The 21,303-nt window shown below is 44.8% G+C and overlaps 1 protein-coding gene across 2 annotated transcripts in view; it reads right to left on the reverse strand.

Annotated features, from left to right (window-relative positions):
• The window catches only part of COPZ1 (coat protein complex I subunit zeta 1), a 234,236-nt gene that overhangs the window by 49,833 nt on the left and 163,100 nt on the right, over positions 1 to 21,303 (reverse strand). For both annotated transcript variants that reach the window (XM_086964906.1, XM_086964914.1), the window contains one exon: positions 17,219 to 17,274. In XM_086964906.1, the coding sequence (XP_086821032.1) occupies positions 17,219 to 17,274 (56 nt within the window). The remainder of the gene's footprint in view (positions 1 to 17,218; positions 17,275 to 21,303) is intronic.

Consider the following 21,303-nt stretch of genomic DNA (forward strand, 5'->3'; position numbering starts at 1 on the left):
GCGAAGTTGGAAGAAACTTGCAGATACCACAGTCCCTACCTGGCTTTTGAGCGAAAGATCTTCTTTGAAAGTGATACCTAAGCTCTTAACTGTTTGGGATTTAGCGGGAGGATCTCCCATTTGTGGAGGCCAGAAGTGTGGTCCCCAATACAGTTCACTCTTCCCAGGCAAAATCAGTTCAGTTTTGCCTGGGTTGAGTTTCAGATGATTTAGGCCCATCCATCTCTGAATGTGAACCATGACCTCCCGAAATTCGGTGGCAGCGCCAGGGGAGTCCAGACAGAAGATCATTGCAGATCATCTGCATAGTTAAAAATTAAGGCTCTAAACTTTTTTAATGAAAATAACAAGGGTCGTAAGTGCAAATTAAACAAAAGTGGGGACAGGGACGAGCCTTGGGGGGCTCCACATTCATTTTTGATTTGGGGCGCTGTAAAAGTTCCCAATCTCACTGCCTGGGTACGCTCCGAGATAAATGACTTCAGCCATCTAAGTGCTGAGCCTCTCAGGCCAGCCTGTTCGACACGGTCGACCAAGATGGTGTGGTCGACCGTGTCGAATGCGGCCGACAGGTCGAGAAGTACCAATGCTTGGTGAATGTCCCTATCTGCATTGCTTCTTAGTACATTCTGGACCGCTAGTGTCACCATCTCGGTTGAATGCCCTGGTCGAAACCCAGCTTGATTAGGCTCCAGATATCCAGTAGTTTCAACGAAGCTAGAAAGACAGCTAGCAACGTGTGCCTCCAGAATTTTTGATAGGAATGGCAGCAGGGATATCGGGCGGTAATTAGATGGATCGTGAGGATCAAGACTGGGTTTTTTGATCAGGGGAATCAATAGAGCATGTTTAAATCCTGCCGGTACCTTTCCCTGGTTAAGTGAGTCATTAAGCAGAGAGAGGATCCCGTGAGGGATAGAGTGCCCAATCTCTGTAAAAATGTGGGGTGGGCAGATGTCATCGGGTGATCCGGACTTAATCCGTGCCAGGAGAGTTGAAAAAGTTTTACCATCTATAGCAGGAAGGGTGTCTAATGTAGTGGGGTTATTAAAAATGTCATCTAAAGGAGACGATTTAGGAGAGCTAGCAATGTTGCGTTTTATATTTACAATTTTCTCTCTGAACAACTTCTGGGTAGGGGCTATTGATGGGGCTGTCCTATCATCGTCACAGAGCTCGTTGACTATGTTAAAAACATCTTTAGTTTTATTTGAGGAATTTAAAATTTTTAATTTTAAAAGCTCTGGAAGTGACCAGAGCTTTTAGCACTGTTCTCTGTAAATTTCAGGGATCAGTCAGAGTATTTTCTTAAGCCATTTAAAAATGGAAAAACAGGAGGCGGTAAGCTTAGAGACCTGTGTTGGCAGGGAGAGTTTTATCAAAAATTAAATCGAGATTCTTGACTCTATCCACTGGGACGTGCAAAGCCCCAATATTGCAGGCCAATGACTAACTCCCCAGAGATTAGGTTATTTCCCAGGATCAGGACTTCGGTTTGATCGCCATTGAGTTGAAAGCTTTTCTGTTCATCCAGAGCGCGACATTAGCCAAACCGGGCCTTAGAGGGAAAGGGTCTTTGTTTGGAGCATCGGATAGAGAAAAAATAATCTGAGAATCATCTGCATACGAGAATACTGTGAGACCAGATTCTTCAATCACATCCATTAAGGGGCGTAGGTAGATGTTAAACAACAGAGGGCTCAAAATGGACCCATGCGGAGCACCCGAGGTTTGCTAAAAAGCACAATCCTTCACAAACCAGGCTAACCATTTCAAAGCAGTGTCGGCAATGCCTAACGCCTCCAGTCTATCCAAGAGGATAGAGTGTGAGACCGTAACGAAGGCCATATTTAAATCTAAGAGGATAAGAGCAGCTGCCCACCAGAGTCAAGGTCTTGCATCTGAAACTCAGTGACTTCGAGTACGGCGGAATCAGCGCTAAAACGCATCATAAACCAAGACTGAGAAGGGTGTAGCACGTTTCGAAGTGGTCACAAAGGAGGAGAGGTGAGTATGAACATGTTTTTTTCAAAATTTGGGAGGAAAAAGAGAAGTGAAATTGGACTGAAGTTGGACCAGCACTGAGGGTCAAGTTCCTTCTTCTTGTGTAAAGGGAGTATCAAGGCCTGCTTCCAGTCTGAGTTACCTCCCCTGAGACCAAGGAGGAATTCAGGAGGTCCAACACTACCGTGAGGGCTGCCTCCTCAAGTAGGGTAAATTTAGATGGTAGAAAGGGGTAGAGCAGGGAACCGAACTTAATTGAAGCCAGTAAGGTTTGCAATCATTCAACGTCCAGAAGAGGCCGCACATTAATTCTCAAGGTTCAACTTTACTGTATGACGACCGACCCGGAGATGAGGAACTGATGGGCCGGGTGGTTGAACATCCTGAGAAGGTTGCAAGCATGGAAGCATTAGCTTCAAATTGCCGGTGAATTGTCTTGACTTTGTTTAGAAAAAACAAGGCAAGTTCGTCACACTGTTGGTGGGAAAGGGAGGGGAGAGGTGTAAATGAGCAAGCTGCCAACAAATCCTTTACTGCTTTAAACATGTTTTTGACAGTTGTGAGCATTAGAGACTACTTCAGTATAAAAAGCTGCCCGTGCAGCTTTACAGGTGGCATGATATTTTTTTCAAGTTTGACACATAAGCAGCCTTAGCCACAGGTCCATAGTGCTTCTTCCAGACCCTTTCCAAAGCTTTACAAGCCTTTTTTTCTAAGTGGCGGCTGTCATTAAACCAGGGCGCCGGAGAGCACACTCTGCCCTGTAATTTAGAAGATAGAGGCAGAATTCAAGCCGTGGCACTTTCGAGCCAATGGTGTACAGTGATTTGGTCCGTACCCAGTCTAGAAGAAAGAACAGGAAGGGTATGAAGGAGGAAAGTCTCAAGGATCCAAAGAAATTCAGCTAATGGGATATTATTGCAATTAATTAATACGTTTGTTGCTGTAGTAAAAGCTGTAGCATGTACACAGGACATCTTCAACATAAGGGGAGGTGGCTTGCTCTATGGGTTTCAGGAAATGGTTGATACATTGTGAGCGGGTTCCCCGAAATACATTTTTCCCTAATATAGTTGGTCATGGTTGCAGAATTTTCAGAATATCATTTTCCTCCCCTCTGCCACTATTAGATCCCATTCAACGAAAGAAGACCCTGTGCCACCCCATCTCACTGCAAAACACACTGCACACCATGCACAAGGTCCACAAAACCATATGCTACAGCTTACAAATACAGCTGGCTGTATGTCTGGTGTTGAAAGCTTACAATGTTGTTGGAATATTGTAAAGACAACATCAAACAGCTAGGAAGGCAACATACTTTAAGGGATTTTCTGAGTTTCAGTTGAGAGGGTTCAGAAGGAAGAGGGCCAACGTTCCAAAACTTAGCTGCCCAGAAGGCACTATCTCCTATCCTGACATTCCTCGTGGATGACACTTGAAGAAGGCAATATTAGTTGACCTCAGTGACATTCGATGAACATACCACTTAAATTAGTTGGACGTGAAGTCAGGTGAGCATTGGTATATGGGCTGACGTACACTTATTCCTGCTACAATAGTATTAGGTATGTACATTAATGTATAGGGATGCAGCACCTGAGCCTTGAGAACTAGAAAAAAGTCAATAGAACTGATAAGGAGAAGGATATATTTAACTTAAATCTGCTCACTTTCTCACTTTACATAAGGAATTGGACATGGGTAGTTGTCCTGGACTCCTACAGCAGACTGACTAGGATGGTGCTGCACCAATAATTTTAAAACCGACAGCATCCCTTTCTGTTCTACTGACTACCACAAACACGTGGGTTGTAAAATGTGTCTTCTGAGCCTCCTTGTCCCTTCAAAAACTGGAATTTGGTGTGCTCCACACCAAATCTTTGAACGAGGGATGCTCTCTCCCCCCCGTTCACCCCCCCCCAACCCCTTAACACAGTCTTAACAACAAATTTGATTAGAAGTGCATTCGTCCTCTGGAACCTTCAAGCATATATTGTTACCCCAGGTTTGTACGAAGGCCCGCAGGAACCTCACTGTAGAAGATCAATTAATCCCTTAATAAGATTCCTGAGAAAAGGAATGTATTCCAAATTGAAGTTTATTCGTAGGTTTCCAATCACAGGAGGAGCGCCTCATCAGCCAGGAGTCCAAGCGGTAACTGACAGTACAACGGACACCTGGCTTCAGAAAGCGACTCCACATTTAAATGAATACATAAATACATTCTGTGCACATGCACAGGCATGTGCACACTAAGTAGAATAACTAGCACGAGAACAGAATGACCAATGACCAAGATACAATACACTACATTACCTTCCCCCTTATGCAAATACAGAAACAAAAACAAAGAAACAATTAAACAACTAAAAGGATATAAACTCATTGTATCTTGCAGGAGGTCTTCTAATGCGACCACTACGACTGCAAAACGGAACTGCAGGGGAAACTACAGCATCGTGAATAGGGGAGGAATTATTAGATGTAACAGGCGCCGTAGAGGGCAGCTCATCACAAACTTGGGTCATTTTTGGTTGGAGCCAATGAGACCAAGGGTTACAGAACAGCTTAAATACCGCTTAAATACAGCTTCAAACAAAGGCAGTTAATCGCTTGTAAGCGAGGCGTGTGAATCGCCGAGGTCACACGCAGATAAGCCAGCCACGTAAATCCCGGATAAAGCACAAACGCCAACAGCTGAAGCTTCAGACTTCACCAAGATGGCCGCCGTGCGTAGCGTCGTGACGTGTATGCCGAGGTATCCCAGAGTTCCAGGCGAAGACTTGGCTGGCGTATTTCAGAGTTCCAAGAGAAGAGTGCGCAGACGACGTTCCAAAGACGCGATGCCGGAGTTCCAAGCAGACCGGTAAGCGCGTAATTCAAAATGAAATCCTGGAAATGTCAAGTTTTGAGAATTCAAGACTCGAAGGGTGACTTAAACTTCCACCATGAGTTTAAGGCTTTGTAAGGTGTCTTTTATTTCCATTTAGAACTCGGCCAAACGTCTTCGAGTTGCGGTTCGCACTCAGAAAAATAAAAAATGTCGAGAAATCAGTCTCGAATTCGCTCCTCCAAAACACAAAACTCGACCAATTAATCCAATGAATCGTTGGATCGGAACATCAGAAAGATGTGTCGAATAACAAGGCAATCCAATTTCGACGAAGTAAAATCAGCCAAAAATAAATTCCTTTGCGTGGGGTCGGTGATGGAAACAGAATCCCGATCGTCGCCAATATGTAGAAGATCAATTAATCCCTTAATAAGATTCCTGAGAAAAGGAATGTATTCCAAATTGAAGTTTATTCGTAGGTTTCCAATCACAGTAGGAGCGCCTCATCAGCCAAGAGTCCAAGCGGTAACTGACAGTACAACGGACACCTGGCTTCAGAAAGCGACTCCACATTTAAATGAATACATAAATACATTCTGTGCACATGCACAGGCATGTGCACACTAAGTAGAATAACTAGCACGAGAACAGAATGACCAATGACCAAGATACAATACACTACACTCACACACATGTTTCAGCATCATTATATATAACTTGCATTGGCAGCTCTTTAGGGAAAACATTTCCACATACACATGTGAATTGGAGCTCGGACAATAGTGTTCGAAGAGTAATTCTTCTTATGAGATAGCATTTGCTACCTTTGAGAGTAATATTGTGTGCGTGGGAAAAAGTAAAAAGGGAAGAAACATTTGTGATTTGTGTAAACGGAGTGTTCAAAACTTGGACCATGTCTTATTTGTAGGTCTGGCATTACATGTTGCAAAAACGTTTTACCTGTATCCATTTTTATAGAAGATTTGGTACGTTTACCATGGAGATGAGACTTTCGTTTTTAATTTTGTCACAAAATGAAATGGTATGTTTTAGAATTTTTACTTTTTCCATAAGTTTTTATCTGTATATTGATATACATGTATTTAGATGTGTTTGACACATTTTTATGGATTCACATTTTGAAGGCAAAGTGATGGCCCGGACCTCTGGACTGTCACAATGCATACACATTCAGTAATGCTCATCTTATGTCACAGACGCTGCCTATCTCCCACAAGCACTTCAAGGACATGGCTAATGTCTGCACACTGGTAATCAAGGCAGGTTTATCTCTGCCACCTGTTCTTAAGCTGTGTTTCTTCTGTGGCAATTACAAAAAAAGCCAACTGTGATATACGATGCCGGACTAGGCACATATTAATTCACCCTGCAGCACTCCAGTGTCACCCCCCCCCCCTCCAAGTATAACTTCAATCCATCCCCTTCAGGTCCTTACACACTTTATTCACTCTTGTCTGTGTCTCCTGTGGGTGGATGACGCACGCGTGGTTGACGTGGCTCGAACTCTGAGCGAGTGTTGTGCTCTATAATGATTATTCCAGAACGATGCATCGTATACTTAGGGAGGGGAGATTTGAGGCATGTTTGGGAAACATCAGGATGGGAATTCAAAGGAGGCTGATGTGGGAATATTAACAGACACCCGTGCATTCCCCGCTAGCATCTGTGTGAGAAAAGTGGGTCGCGCGCCTCCGCTGCCGCACTAGTAGATGATGTGAGGGAGGGGCAGGGGGGATGTTGTTTGGACAACCGTTGTATAAGAACAGTGACCACCACTTACATCACTTTTACGAAAGATCCATATGCCTCAGGAAGGGAGCTGGCAGAAGGCATAGCTCAGAGGAATTCAAAAATAACCCTTGTTCTTGGGAGAAGAACCGGCCCAGTCTGGACCCAGGTCAAGACCGGCCTGACGCTGGTCACTACGGAGGTCGAGTGTGGACATGTGAGAGAACATTGAAGAAAGTGGTCGAAGTGCATTAAAAACAAGCACTGAAAAAACTGGAGTAGCAGCAGCGGCAAAAAAGTTTTCAACATAAAAACGGCGCTTGTAGCGATTAACAACATGGACCATCCGGGAAAACTTTCAACAAAGCATGCACTGCTAGAAGAAGCAAAAAACATTGGGATGACTAATGCACAGTTTAGTAAATTACCCCTCGCAGAAATGGCATTTAAAATTGCATTAGCATTAGCTAAAAGTTGTTTTTCAAGTTTCAATAATTTTTAGCTCATTTTACTTTTAAAGTAAACAATCACCTAAAGCTATCATGCTGCGGCTTGTATTTGCGTATAATCAGGATGCACTGACATTATAAATAGCCTCAAATTATTACATTTTGTAAATGTGATAATAAATTTTTAAACTGGAACCACTGTCAGCAACGCCGAGTTCACTGCAGTTTGTTACAGCACTTAACGGAATAGTAAAGGCTTTGCAACAGTGTGTCCTCTAGAAGAGGTTTAAACAACTTATAGACACAGATGCAAACTTGCCTTTTTGACACAAACCTATTTCACATATCCACACTGCTGTACAGTAAAAGGGTTTGTGCTGCAAGGAGTTGGACTAACTTGCAAAATGTGATTGCTGTGTGTTTGACTTTCCTATATTTTGTACTGTGAATCCTATTTTGCATGTTTTGACTTTCACAGATGTCTTTGTTTAATAGCTGCCGCTTTTCTCCTCTTCAAGGTGGTGTCCTTTTTGCTGATGCCCATTTGTGATTAAAATACACTATTCCTCCGTTGTTTATTAGTACTTTTTTGTTGCTTTACTTTGCAAACTTACTTTCTTAATAAGTCGGCATAGTGACCTAATTTGAAGGTCGACCTTATCACCCCTGTAGTTTCCATTACATTAAGGTAGCAACATAGGCCATTTGCAACATTGCGACTAGTTGGAGTGTGGCCTAAGCCAAGGTCTTTGGCAGCAGGATCTCACAGGCATTAAATCGAGGCACTTGGCGCTAGTGGAGGCCACGCCCAGAGTCCACTTCGCCTAGCCAATGTGCTTTGGGTCCTGTAGGCACAGGGGCTTCGCGCAGTAGGTTCAAGGTGTAGCCCTGCGTCCACATATTGTATTTTGTGGGTATGAGGCAGGGAAATATAATGCAGCCAAATATTAGGGTCATGATATAAGAGCACAAGCTGTGGATGTGGTCCAAACAATGGTCTCAGAGACCGGTTCAAAAGGCCAGAGGCAGAGCACAGCAGTCCTGGGGCATAAGCGCTGGATGCAGTGGGTTTACTTTGATCTCAGAAACAAAATTCCACCAACCGTGCGAAAATTAGAACTTCGGTATGAATAGCCCCTTGCATGTGGTACGGTATAAATAATTTTATTAGTTTTTGAGGTGTGTGCAGCACAAATGTGCTGGTTGTGAAAGAGTTCCTTTTCAAAACCCTGTCTCACCCAAAACTCCTCTGACGCTTGGAATGTGTAGTTTAAATCAAATCAATGCTGCTCAGGAGCAAGGGAAACCCTTCAATAAATTGCTTCCTACCACATGGCTTGCAAGGAGCTTGGCAGCTGTGGAATCTGACACTAGTACTCCAAAAGATTAAAATATAATGTTTGCAAAATGTGTCTCTATCATTCATCATAGTGAAAATGCGATGAACATCTACCCAAGGAGCCACAGCTACAACGGAGACTATCAAAAGAAACAAAGGGTAAAGGTTTTCAGTCCCTCAGAGCGTCCAGTCTCCTCATTCCTAAAGTCAGAGTGCGACGTGACCAAGCAGACTTCTCGCTGGACTTCTGAATTACTCTTGCTTAGGATCGGCAAGTGCAGTGGTCCTTACTATTCTAGTGCCTGTACAGGGAGCAGAGGTGACGCTTAATGAGCACCTTAGTGCCCAGCGAAACGGAGTGCCAACCACTTGCAAACACACCCAGTGCAAGTAGACGCCAGTTTCCGTAGGTGCCTTATATTAAAAATCACTTGTAATGTACCTCTAAGCAAGAACATTTGAACAACCTCTTGTACATCTCTCTGACTAAGCCAGATTGTTGGCCTCGCTAGACATCTATGGGAAAGTCTCAATGACGAAAACAGGACCCCAGGGAGCCGGTACCACTTCTTAATTCACCTCTGACTGCACTCAGAGACGAGATTGCAGACAGAATATTCCCTAACTTGAAAAGCCCAGAAATCAGTGTACTTCAAGACCAATTCGTAATAGCTCTTGCACCCGAAATGCACAAGGACACGGGACGCTGGCCCACGAGCACTTTGAGTACCTGCGAGGTTCAGCCTTGTAAACATGTTATGAACACACACTATGTTAATCTAAGCCTGTTCCTGGTATGGGAGCAAGGAATCGTCAATGGGAATGACCTCCACCTTAATGACCTCCACCCCAAAAAAGAAAAGGTTACAAACCTTTTCAAAGAGCACACAGTGGCATGGCTGACCTGCACAAAGTACATGAGGGACCTTGTTCCTAGCTGGTGCCAAGAAAAGGGTCCAGTTTTCAATCTTCTTCATTAAATGGACTGTTTTTAGGTCGAGCCTGCAGGATCGCAAAGGCGCTATAGCGCCGATCTGTTGTTTCTGGGGGGAAAAAACCTCTCCAAAAGGGGGCTTTTAGCCCACGCATTATTTACCATTCATTAGAACACTGGAATGTTGGGAGCTTCATTGAGACAATGCAGTGCTCCGGGCTTCTAATGGCTAGTAGAATCCTGTAACGCCAACATTCTAATGTTTGTCGTTCACAGTTGCTGCTGTGAACAAAGGCCTCACGCAGCCCTAGGGGATTTCAATCACCCCAGCTCCGTGAGGCCTATGTTGAAATAATTGGAGCTTTGTGTCATCTAGGGGCAGAATGGTCTAATAGCCTTAGAGCCCTTCGTAGCGAGCTCCACGGCCATTGAATGCCCGCTCCCTAGTGAAAGGCCTGAGCCAAAGCGGGCCTTTAAGGCCGATATAATCAGATACGGCCGGCTATAAGGCTATATTGACACGATTATCACTCTTTTACTGCCTTCTTATTTGGAAGCCCCAGCAATGCCGTCACTTTTTTGTGTTCATGTAGAGAATGGCTCAGGTACAGATTCGTTTAGCTTAAATAGTATCTCTCCGCCCCTCGCACTGAGATTAAGATACTATTCTTTTTAATTTTTTGCATTTTTAAATAGCGCAAAATCGTCCAGACTGGAAGGTATGGGATACTTTACATGAGCACTAGTTACATTACACAAGGTCACATACATTTTCATTTTTAATGGCAGGGAAGACATGCAAGAAGATGCACTTCTCTGCTGAAGATGCACATTCTTTCTCAATTTAGGTTTCAGTTCTATATTACTTGTGCTGGAAGTAGCCATCTCTTACTTTGTAAAATACTACGACTCGTCATGAGTGTGTTACCAGATGAAATGCTCTGGATCTAGTGCCCCGTAGGTTTCAGTTTTCCTTTCACGCAGAGTTGTGCATAACGATGGCACATATTTAGACTTGTTGCCTGTCAACACAAATTACACTTTTTGCATGCTCACGTCATTGTGAGTGATTCCCCTTAAGGCGACGAGCTCTTGTTTCAATTTGCTGGAGATTCACCTACTCATCTCACGTCAGCGGTGTCAAGAAATGCGTTTTAGCGCCTGCACATCAAGGCGCTGCCTCAGTTTTGCACCTTCCCCATTTAATTCTCTTGTTATTGTTGTTAACGAGAATGCGCGTTACTTATCTGCATTGCCTGGGGGAGCCAGGCTATGTAGCGGCCCACTCACACTGAATAAATCACCAACTGCAAAGTATGTGACCCGCTCTAATCATATGGTTCATCCCAGGCTACAGTCACATTAATCTTTATTCTCCTCTCTGGCAGGTAAAATAAGGACCGGAGGCCACAGATTCAGGCTTTTATCATAGATTGTGAAGCCTATTAGAAGGTGACTTGCTACCTAAGTGATGTCTGTAAACTACAACGTGTGTACTTCCTCAGTGGTGCACTAAATAATTCTAATGCTAGTAGTTGGTGACAGTTCACAGTTTTCCGTCACATATTTATTTTGCACTTACCCACTTCTATTCTGACTTTCAAGGGTGGAGCCGCAGACTCATGCTATATATTTCTGTGTTTTGACTTTGGCCCTCCAAATACTTTTGTGCCACACACGTTCCTCCAGCATGTAACACTCCAAGAAGCGTAAAGTGGTGAGAGGGCTTAATCCTTCAGGTATACAGAGCCACATAAACCCTCTCTTCCAGTGCTTAATTTGTTACATAAATGAGTAAGTGCCAGTGCTCTCGTTAGGAAGCCACCGCAGCTCGCATCACACATTGTCTCTACTAGCTCTGCCAGTGAAAGTACCTACACAACTACTAACCATCACACAGCTAAAAGTGTGACAATTCAGACCATTCCAGGCAAGGATTGGGGAGCAGGTATTCATTATTTGTAATAAATAATCAATTAGTAAACAACATATGATGTGCACCTCACTAAATTAGATAAACAGCGCCACCATGTGGCAGGCTGTCTATAAGTGCCAGTGTGGACAATTAAGTACCGGTGCTGAGCACCGAAAACCTCCACCTCGAATTTAGCACTACTCTCTTCCTATTGTTTCATGCTTACTTTTAAGCCCTACAGTTTAACAGTAAATATATCATTCATTCAAACAATATAATCACTGATCATGAATACACTTAGTTGTTATTTATATAGTTACACACATTCTGAACAGGCTTCGGCTGGCCTTGATTTATTATTCCTTGCATCTAAGCCCCCTCACCAAGCCAATCACGCGGCGATTGAGGCTGCAGATGTGTTGCTTTACTCTATCTCTCCACATAAACGCTGATAGCTGACTAATAGCTCTTATTTTTAAAACGGTTCCGCATTTATTCTATGTGTGTGATTTTAACTTCTTATGTTGATACTTATTTGTGAGAGCTTCTCACCTGCATAATTACCGCTCCAGGCCCCGTTCCGCCCCGGCTGAGTGCCGTTTGTGCGGAGGGTCGAACTGCAGAGCGCCATTCTCCGCCTTCTCTTCACCACTTCCGCCCTGCCTTACCCAGCGCAGGTTAGCAGTCTAGTGGCTTAATTCAGGCCTCCATAAAATGACGATATGGTGGAAGCGCAGCGGACGAGCGCAGCGGGAGCGCCGACTTCGCGCCGAAGTCGCGCCTAAGTCCAGCCCGTCTGCGCCCGTCCGCGGCCGTCCGCGACCTGCGGCCACATACCCTGCCCAATCCTTCACTTACTCGTCTGCCGACCTACTTGCTTTGCGACAGGCTGTTCCTTTACCGCCCCGTGCCATAAGGATGGCCCAGGAGTGCGGTATTTCGACTATTCCACTCACAGGAACCCCCATTCCGCCGGGCCCCGCTCCTACTTCCGTACCCTCGCTCTCCACCTCTTCTCAGCTAGAGACACGTCCCCTAACCATCCTTTACCTAAACACCCGCTCCATGGTGAAAGACCAACTGGAAATCCATCGCTTACTTGAAGACAGTGCCGTAGATATTCTTCTCCTGTCCGAGACTTGGCTTACAGATGACTCTGTACCCAATATTCTGGCCGCCACTCCCAACGGTTATTATATTATACAAGCTAACCGCCCAGGGGGACAAGCTGGTGGTGGAGTTGCAGCCATTATCCGCAAAGAGCATATCTTTTCTACCTTAGACTGCACTCCCATCCCCAACACTCAAACTCTTGTTATCCAACTTCGCTCGACCAGGTCCTCCCTTACCTGCATTCTTATGTACAGACCCCCAACCTACATGCCCTCTTTCCCACAACAAGTTGGGGACCTCGTCTCCCAGATCCTTATTAACCATGCCAAAGTCGTCATTATAGGCAACTTTAATTACTGGCCCACCGACCCTCGAGAAAGTCGACTGTCGGAGCAGTTCTCAGATACTCTAACTAGCATGAACTGTCGACAATTGATTTTCACGCCTACTCACTGTAAGGGCCACATATTAGATCAGGTCTGGACGGCTAATTTAGACATCTTGCCTCCACTGGTAACCCCCTGCTCTTGGTCAGACCACTATTTCATTTCCTTTTCAGTTGATCTTTCCATCCCTCACCGCCCCCCTCTTCCTACCAACATCTTAGCTCGCAATTGGAAGAATGCCAATCTAACTGAATTACACTCCCTCCTGGCAGCCTCAGTCCCTCTGCTTTCCGGCTCAGCCTCTCATCAAGCCTCTACCCTGGAACAATGGCTGACGGCGGCCTCTAACTCTGTAGCACCCTTAAAAACGATAAAAGCTATGCGTCCTCACGACGCCCAGCGATGGTTTACTGACCAGTTAAAACTGGACAAACTGGCCCTCCGCCAAGCCGAACGCCGTTGGCGTTACAAGTATGATCCCCTGCTCAAACTTGAATTCACGACCCTACTGAAAAAATACAAATCCTCTATTTTAGAGGCAAAATCATCCTACTTCTCCCGCTAAATCTTGGACTCGGCCTCCAAAGCAAAAGACATCTTCTCGATCGTCAATGAGCTCTCCCTCCCCGATCGCGTCACTCTACCCCCCATGCCTACTCAGGCTCTGTGTGATGAGCTCAATGCCTTCTTCCAGGATAAAATCTCCACGATCAAAAACAATATTCCTTCACCTTCCTCGTCCCATTCATTCTCACTTCCTCCCGAAAACTCCCAACAATTCAACACATTTCCTCCTATTTCCATCACCGAGTTCCACAGCCTTCTGCACAAAGTTAGTTCCGGGTCTCCTAAAGACTGCTGCCCCCCTCACATTCTTAAAGAAATTTTTCTGACCTGCCCTGACCCTGCCCTGGCCCTTCTTAACACCTCCTTAGCCACTGGAGTAGTCCCAGATTCCTTCAAGCAGGCTGTAGTGTTACCCATTCTAAAAAAGGCCAACGCAGACCCCTTAGCCTTGAGTAACTACAGAACCATCTCTCTTCTTCCCTATTTGGGAAAGATCTTAGAGACTTATGTAACCCGGTGTCTGAGTACCTTCATTGAGAGCTCGTCTTTTCTGGACCCCCAACAGGCTGGCTTCCGCCCCCTCCATTCCACCAAGGCGGTTATTGCGGCAGTCATGGACACCTTAAGAACAGGAGCGGACAACAACATCCCCCAAGCCCTCGTCCTGTTGGACCTGTCGGCGGCTTTTGACACGGTCGATCACACTATACTGATCGACCGTGTCACTAACGCCGGCATTCAGGGCGTTGCTCTTGAATGGGTCCGATCTTTTCTTGACGGCCGCTCCCAAGCAGTTCACCTTTCCTCCTTTTCTGCTCCCCTCTCTTCCCTCTCCTGTGGTGTTCCTCAGGGTTCGGCTCTATCCCCCCTTCTTTTTAATTTATACATGCAACCCCTTATGGTTTCTCTGCGTCACTCCCCTGCCACTATTTATAACTACGCAGACTATCTGCAGCTGATTTTTCCTTTGGATACCTCGCCCTCTTCCCGCACCAATTTTCAAACCTCCATGCTATATATCTCTGATTGGATGGCTCACAGCCAGCTCAAGTTAAATCCTTCCAAGACGGAACTTGTCCTGGTGGGTGGCCCGACCAATCCGTGGGATGACAATTACTGGCCCTCCTCTCTTGGTGCCCCCCCTTGCCCTGTCAGCTCTGTGAAAAGCCTTGGAGTGGTCATCTCTGGTGATCTATCTATGAAATCGCAGATCTCGGCTGTAACATCTTCCTGCTTCTTTCAGCTGTGCAGGATCCGTAAGATCTGTCGATTTCTCACCAGAGAGGCACTCATTTTAGTCATCCTGGCTCTAGTCATCTCCAGGGTTGACTTTGCAAACATCTTATATGTGGGGATCCCTGCCTACCAGCTCCAGAGACTCCAACTGATCCAGAATCAGGCCGCCCGCTTGGTGTTCCACCAACCTAAACACCAGCATGTCTCCTCACTGCTGAGGAGCCTCCACTGGCTTCCAGTGGTCAAACGGTGCACTTTCTAACTCGGATGCACCATCTTCAAAGCTCTTTACAATCTGGCGCCCGCTTTTATCTCCTCCAAACTAAAGCGGTATTTACCAACCCGTAACTTACGCTCCTCCGCCGATAATCTCTTGTGCATTCCCCACAACCACCGCAAGAAACATGGTGGTCTGCGCTTCTCTTTTTTAGGCCCTTCCTTTTGGAATTCTCTTCCTTCCTCTTTTCGTCACTGTCCCTCTTATGAGCTCTTCCGTAAGACATTAAAAACGTTTCTTTTCAAAGCTGCCTTTGAGTAACCACCTACCCTTGTCCGCTGTGTTTGTTATGAGCGCCAAGAAACCGTTTCGGTGTACGTGCGCGGTACAAGATTTTGTAACATAACATAACATAACAATCCCTTACTCTGAACAAACGCGGAAGGAGGTGACCTCTCACCCTAACGCATTCAAGTATAGGAGACGAGCAGCCTAAGTCCAAAACTTAAACACCAGGAAGAATGTCTGCCATGCAGTCATCAGCACTGTTTCATTGTCAGGTCCTTCACAATGATTTTATACAATATATACCCCCTAACCCTGCCACTCCCCCATCGCCTTCTTCGTTTATCTCTCCCCTCCCTCCGCATGCTCATCTTTTTGCAGCCGCATTCCCTCGCCCCATGCCCTGCCTCTCATTTCTTATCCCTGATTTTTCTCTATTATGCACACATCTCTAGTCGCTCATGACCTTTCTTGCACTTCTCTTTCTGTATCCTACATTACTTCCCTTTTTCTCTCTCATGCCCTACTTTTCCTCCCTCTTTAATAAATTGTACTCTTTACTGAACTCTTTCCCTCACTTTATTTTCACCTTCCCCTCTTTCTTGGTCTCTCCTCCTCTCTACCTTCATCTCTAGCCTGGACTCTACTCTGATGTCCTCTTCCACTCTTTACTGCCATCGACTCTGCTCCCTTTTACAGTCCTCTCCTCCCCATTTTTCTGGATTCTGCGCTTTCCACCTGCATTTTTAGGTCGATACTGCGACAGCACAATGCGCTGCATGTGTGCACGCTTGTGGGATGTATTGTTTACAATAAAGGGCTTGGAGCTCGCCCATTTCTTGCCATTTGTTGGCTTCAGTGGCACTCTTCTTTGTTGACTTCGATTTGCCCAGCACAGGCCAAGCATCACTTACGTTCCTTTCTGTGGACTATGTAAAAAGCACAGATTGAATTGGCTTAATTAGTGCTGCTGTTTTTGCAGTGAGGTACTATCTTTACCCTCTTTTCTCCATGTTGCTGGACCATATGTTGATGCCCTTTCTTTTTCTTGTCATGTTGCACAGTAGCTCGCACTGCTGTACAATGTCTAAAAAAACAATGACGAAGTCAACAGATCTCACATAGGCGAGACTTATGTTGCCTTTGCCAATGCTTGTTTGTGAATGTGTTCTTCTGCTTTTCAAAAAGGAGGAATATCCCATCAGCATGGGGATATGAAAACGAACATAAAAGTAACATAAGAGATAATATGAGGCGTGAAGACAGGAAGGGTGACGTGGGGGGTGGGTGGGGTTTGAAGGGTGAGGGAATGCAAACCAAATCTATGAAGGATCAAGGGAGAGCAAAACTGCTGTTTCTACTACAGTGGATGGGGATTGCAGCTCCTGCCATTCCCTTCATATCAATGAAATGCTCGAGAGAGAGAGAGAGGCAGTTATTGCACTTTCTACTTCAGTTGTCACAAAGTATAATTATTGCCATCTGTAATATAACAGCTGTGTGCTACATTTATTGCCTTTTCATTTGTAATGGTCCGGCACAGCTCGGAGTGCCTTATATACTACAACTTTCGGTGTAATGTAGTTTTCACAATCGCAGCAGCCTAGCATTCAGCTAGCTTATAATTGTGGATGCTAATGTTATATTGTATTGTAATTTCATTTATATAGCGCTTACTACCCGACGAGGCGTAAACGCGCTTTTCCGGCGAGTAGCGCGCTACTCCGGAATCCATAAAGGATTAGTGTTGAATTAGTATAGTGAAATATGAAAGTCATTTGAGCGGTGTTATATGTTCTGCCAGAGTGGAAGGGAACACATTGCCATCACAATGGCAATGACTGGAGGAGAAATGGTAGTGTCCAAATAGTTTTCACTTTAGTTCTCTGCTTGCCATTGGATATCACAAACTATTACCTCTAATGCGTAAATGTAAAATTGTTGCTTACAGTGAAGCTCTGTCACACTACTTACTCACGGTCAAATCCAAGACTCCACAGAATTGAATATTCAGACCACCCACACGGTTGTGGATGGACCATGCCTGGTTCCACAGTATTCACCAAATTGTTAACATTTATTGAACAACAATACACAGGGGGGGGGGGTGCGAGGGGGAAAGGGGGGGGCGCCGAGGGGGGAGCTGGTGCCAATAACAAGCAGCTGTTTCAAGCGCGGTAGGTCATACCTTAGCATCTGGCTCAGGGAGTCAAACAGGCAATTCAAGACCGCCATCAGCATTAACTACAAGGAAAGGGAGGCAATAAAGAGAACAGAAATAAGTGACAGAATAAGAAAAAGTTTCTTTAACATTGACACAGATAAACAGCTTCACTTGTACATTCGGAGCTATCTGGAACAATCTGTTGAATTTTTCTTAATTAAGAAGGGAACTGATAGCATAATACTTTAAATTTCTTGTCTGCATGAGGAGCATTTTCGCTTTACATGATATGATTTATACCCAGCTGTTTTTAAACCTTTTTCAGGAAAGTAAGGTGATGGTATAAGACTTCTTTACCTCCCATTTGTTTTTAAATACACTGGTGTTTTTTAAAGTAATTCCAGGTCACTGGTAGCTTTTTTGCCCTCAGTTGGCACGTCACATCTATTTTCTTTAAGGAGAGGTTATATTCTGTGAAGCTTGGCCTAGTGAGGGAGAGGAATGGACAGTCAATGTACCAGTATCCCCTGGAAGTACATTTTCAAGGCGAGGAGTCTGTGGGAAGATGCATTTAGCAGGACCAACACCTCTCTCATACCACTCAAAATTACTTATCCTCTTAGAATAACCTCGATCAGAACTGCATATAGAACAACAGAAATTCACATCACCTGCTTATGCACTCAGGTGCAGAATCTTAGGTGTAACCTACAGCCTTACCTCGGTGTGCTCATTGCAAGGAGCCACAGTCTTGCACGGGGACCAAAGCATAAATATATATTCTACTCCTTCTACTTGAGAAAACTCGAGTAAAAAACTTCCCCCCTGTTCGTTCGTCTTTTCCTCTTTTCACACAGGAAAGGGCTGGTCTTACCTTAACATCCAGGTTTTCTATCCGTCCACACATTACAAAGATGGGAGTGCAAAACATCCTAACAGCATTATAGCCTCTCACCCTCCACTCACAGACTTAAGGGCAGGGAGTTTGTATAAATATATATCGTTAATACTGGAATGTGGAGGTAGTTCTTTTATTCAAGCGGGCTCAAAGAATGGCCTCAAATGGAACCCATTTAATCAGAACACCACCAATTATTAACCAATGATAGAATGTTCACTGTTCCACCCTATTGCTTGCATTGGTGGCCTCCACACCGAAGACTGCAAGCACAAGCAAACTTAACATCACCCCCAACGAGGAAGTGCCTTTTCATGTTTAAAAAAAGGACTCTTCAATCCCAACCTCTAAAAAAAATACAAATCCCAGCTCTCTCTCTCGATCTTAAACGTAAATGTAAATCCGTATTTGTAAAGTGCGAACTACTCACCCTTACGGGTCTCAAGGCGCTGGGGGCCTTTGTGGACATTAAGTGAGCTATTGCCCAGAGTCACATGGTGCTGAGCTGAGCTGCTGCCAGAGCCAGGGATCAAACCGTGTACCCTATGCTCCGAAATCAGAAGCCCTGGCCGCTGCACCACACCTCTCCACATGGTCTCCACATTTTAAACTCCACTCCGGTTTTGCAGTGTGTCAGGGCCAGCACTTATCCCAAGTGCCTGCCCTCCTCCTCCACCTCACAAATTCAGCTTATATCGACGCATTTCAGTGCAAACAAGTTTCTGTTTTCTAAGCAGTCAACCAGCACTGTGAAACTGCTAATTTTCATGTCAGTTTGCCGTGTTTTCTAGACCTTCCTGAGGGACTGCTCAGTCCAAGACAAAAAAAATATTTCTAGTGGATATTCTTTCAACCTGCAGATTCTACACTTGTAGAACAAGTATCAGTGCCAGATTGGATCCATAAAACTTCAAAAGCAACAAGGTCACCAGAAGACAGTGTGGGACTCAGTTAGAGACGTCCCAGTGTCCATATAGCAACCACCCCGGCGCATTGATGTCAGCTTCCCTCCATTTTATCCAAGCCTTCACGGCAAGAGGACAGATAGACGTCGATGAAGGACTGCAGTACCAGAATAATGCAAGATGGGCACACATCCTTCAAATGGGGAGGCAGGTAAGTAGATGAGGAATATGCAGGCAGCTAGAGTATACATCAGAAATATTGTTACCGCAGGTAAGTAACTCTTACTTCCAATGGATAATTCTACCTGAAGATTACTCAACTGCAGAACCGATTTCAGAGCAATACCCTGCCCAGGAGGAGGGTTAATGGATGGTTAGACAAAGAAATCCTGCAAGACGGCCCTGGCCAAGTGTCCTTCCCTACTCACCTCTGAATCCAGCTAGTAGTGTTTTGGAAAGGTGTGCAAAGAAGCTGACGTTGCAGTCTTGCAGATTTCTGCAATCAGGACTGCCCGAGCATGTGCCGAAGTGGTTGATTTAGCCATGGTGGAATGGGCTCAAATACCTGCAGGAGTCTCCTTCTAGGCTAAGGTGTAGCAGATCTTTATGCAGAGGATGATCCAGCAAGATCCAGTTCTCTCCTGTAAGCCTGATCTTTTTTGACACTACAGAAGCCAACAAAGATGGTCATCTGACCAGAATTTCTTGCTAACTGCCTGCCGAGGATCCAATCAATGCAACTGCTCCCCCTCTCTCGTCAGATGAGGTGGAGGGTAAAGGGTCAGAAGAGTGATGGATTAAACAAGATGGAAAGGAGCGGCCACCTTGGTTCGTAATACCAACTTATACGGAAAGAAGGTAGAGAAAGCGGGGGACAGGTATGGGACTGTAACTCATTGACCTTTGTAGCAGAAATGATAGCAACCAATAACAGTTTTGAGGTTCAACATATTGCAGGTACAACTGTGAAGGGGCTCACAGAATCCCTGTAAAAAAATGAGAACCAGATTCAACTGCCATTGAGGACAAAGACTGGTCAGGCCCTTAAGAAAATGCATAACAGGGGATTTAAACAGGCATGGTTTTTCCGGCAGTCAGAGGAATGCAGACAAGGCAGCTACATAACCTATCACAGAACCAATGTAACATCATTTCTGAGCAAGAGAAAGTGCAAATTGCAGCACCTGAGATCATTTGGCCGGCAAAGGATCTACACCATTGTCTGCCCACTATGCAACAAAGTTGCCCTAACTGCCGGAATAAGCAGACTCAGTGGAGGAGCGACATGCAGGCAAGAGGACATCTACCAACTCCAAAGGCAGCTGAAAGGAGCCCAGTTGTCTACAACGCATCTTTTACAACGTAATGCTGTTACAACGCAGCTATTACATCGCAAATACCATTACAATGCATGCCATTACAACGCATGGCATTACATAGCAGATGCTATTACAATGCATACCATTACATCGTAAGTATTGGTAAGTATTTAATTTTTATTTAATTTTATTTAATATTTTATAATTGATTTAATTATTATTAATTATAAAAAAATATTTATTTCGTTTTTAAATATTATAAATTAAATATATTAATTTAAGTATTTTTTTAAATAAGTAGGAGTATAGGAGTATATGTTTTGGGGTACTGATGTATATGTTTTGGGGTGTTTGGGTATTTTTAGGTTTTAGGGCAGTGTTTGGGTTTTGGGGTACAGGGGTGTTTTTAGGTTTTAGGGCAGGGTTTGGGTTTTGGGGTACAGGGGTGTTTTTAGGTTTTAGGGCAGGGTTTGGGTTTTGGGGTACAGGGGTGTTTTTAGGTTTTAGGGTAGGGTTTGGGTTTTGGGGTACAGGGGTGTTTTTTGGTTTTAGGGCAGGGTTTTGGTTTTGGGGTACAGGGGTGTTTTTAGGTTTTAGGGCAGGGTTTGGGTTTTGGGGTACAGGGGTGTTTTTAGGTTTTAGGGCAGTGTTTGGGTTTTGGGGTACAGGGGTGTTTTTAGGTTTTAGGGCAGGGTTTGGGTTTTGGGGTACAGGGGTGTTTTTAGGTTTTAGGGCAGTGTTTGGGTTTTGGGGTACAGGGGTGTTTTTAGGTTTTAGGGTAGGGTTTGGGTTTTTGGGGTACAGGGGTGTTTTTAGGTTTTAGGGCAGGGTTTGGGTTTTGGGGTACAGGGGTGTTTTTAGGTTTTAGGGTAGGGTTTGGGTTTTGGGGTACAGGGGTGTTTTTAGGTTTTAGGGCAGGGTTTGGGTTTTGGGGTACAGGGGTGTTTTTAGGTTTTAGGGCAGGGTTTGGGTTTTGGGGTACAGGGG

This window comes from Lissotriton vulgaris, chromosome 1_1 (genome assembly GCF_964263255.1).
Source record: "Lissotriton vulgaris chromosome 1_1, aLisVul1.2, whole genome shotgun sequence".
NCBI lineage: Eukaryota > Metazoa > Chordata > Amphibia > Caudata > Salamandridae > Lissotriton > Lissotriton vulgaris.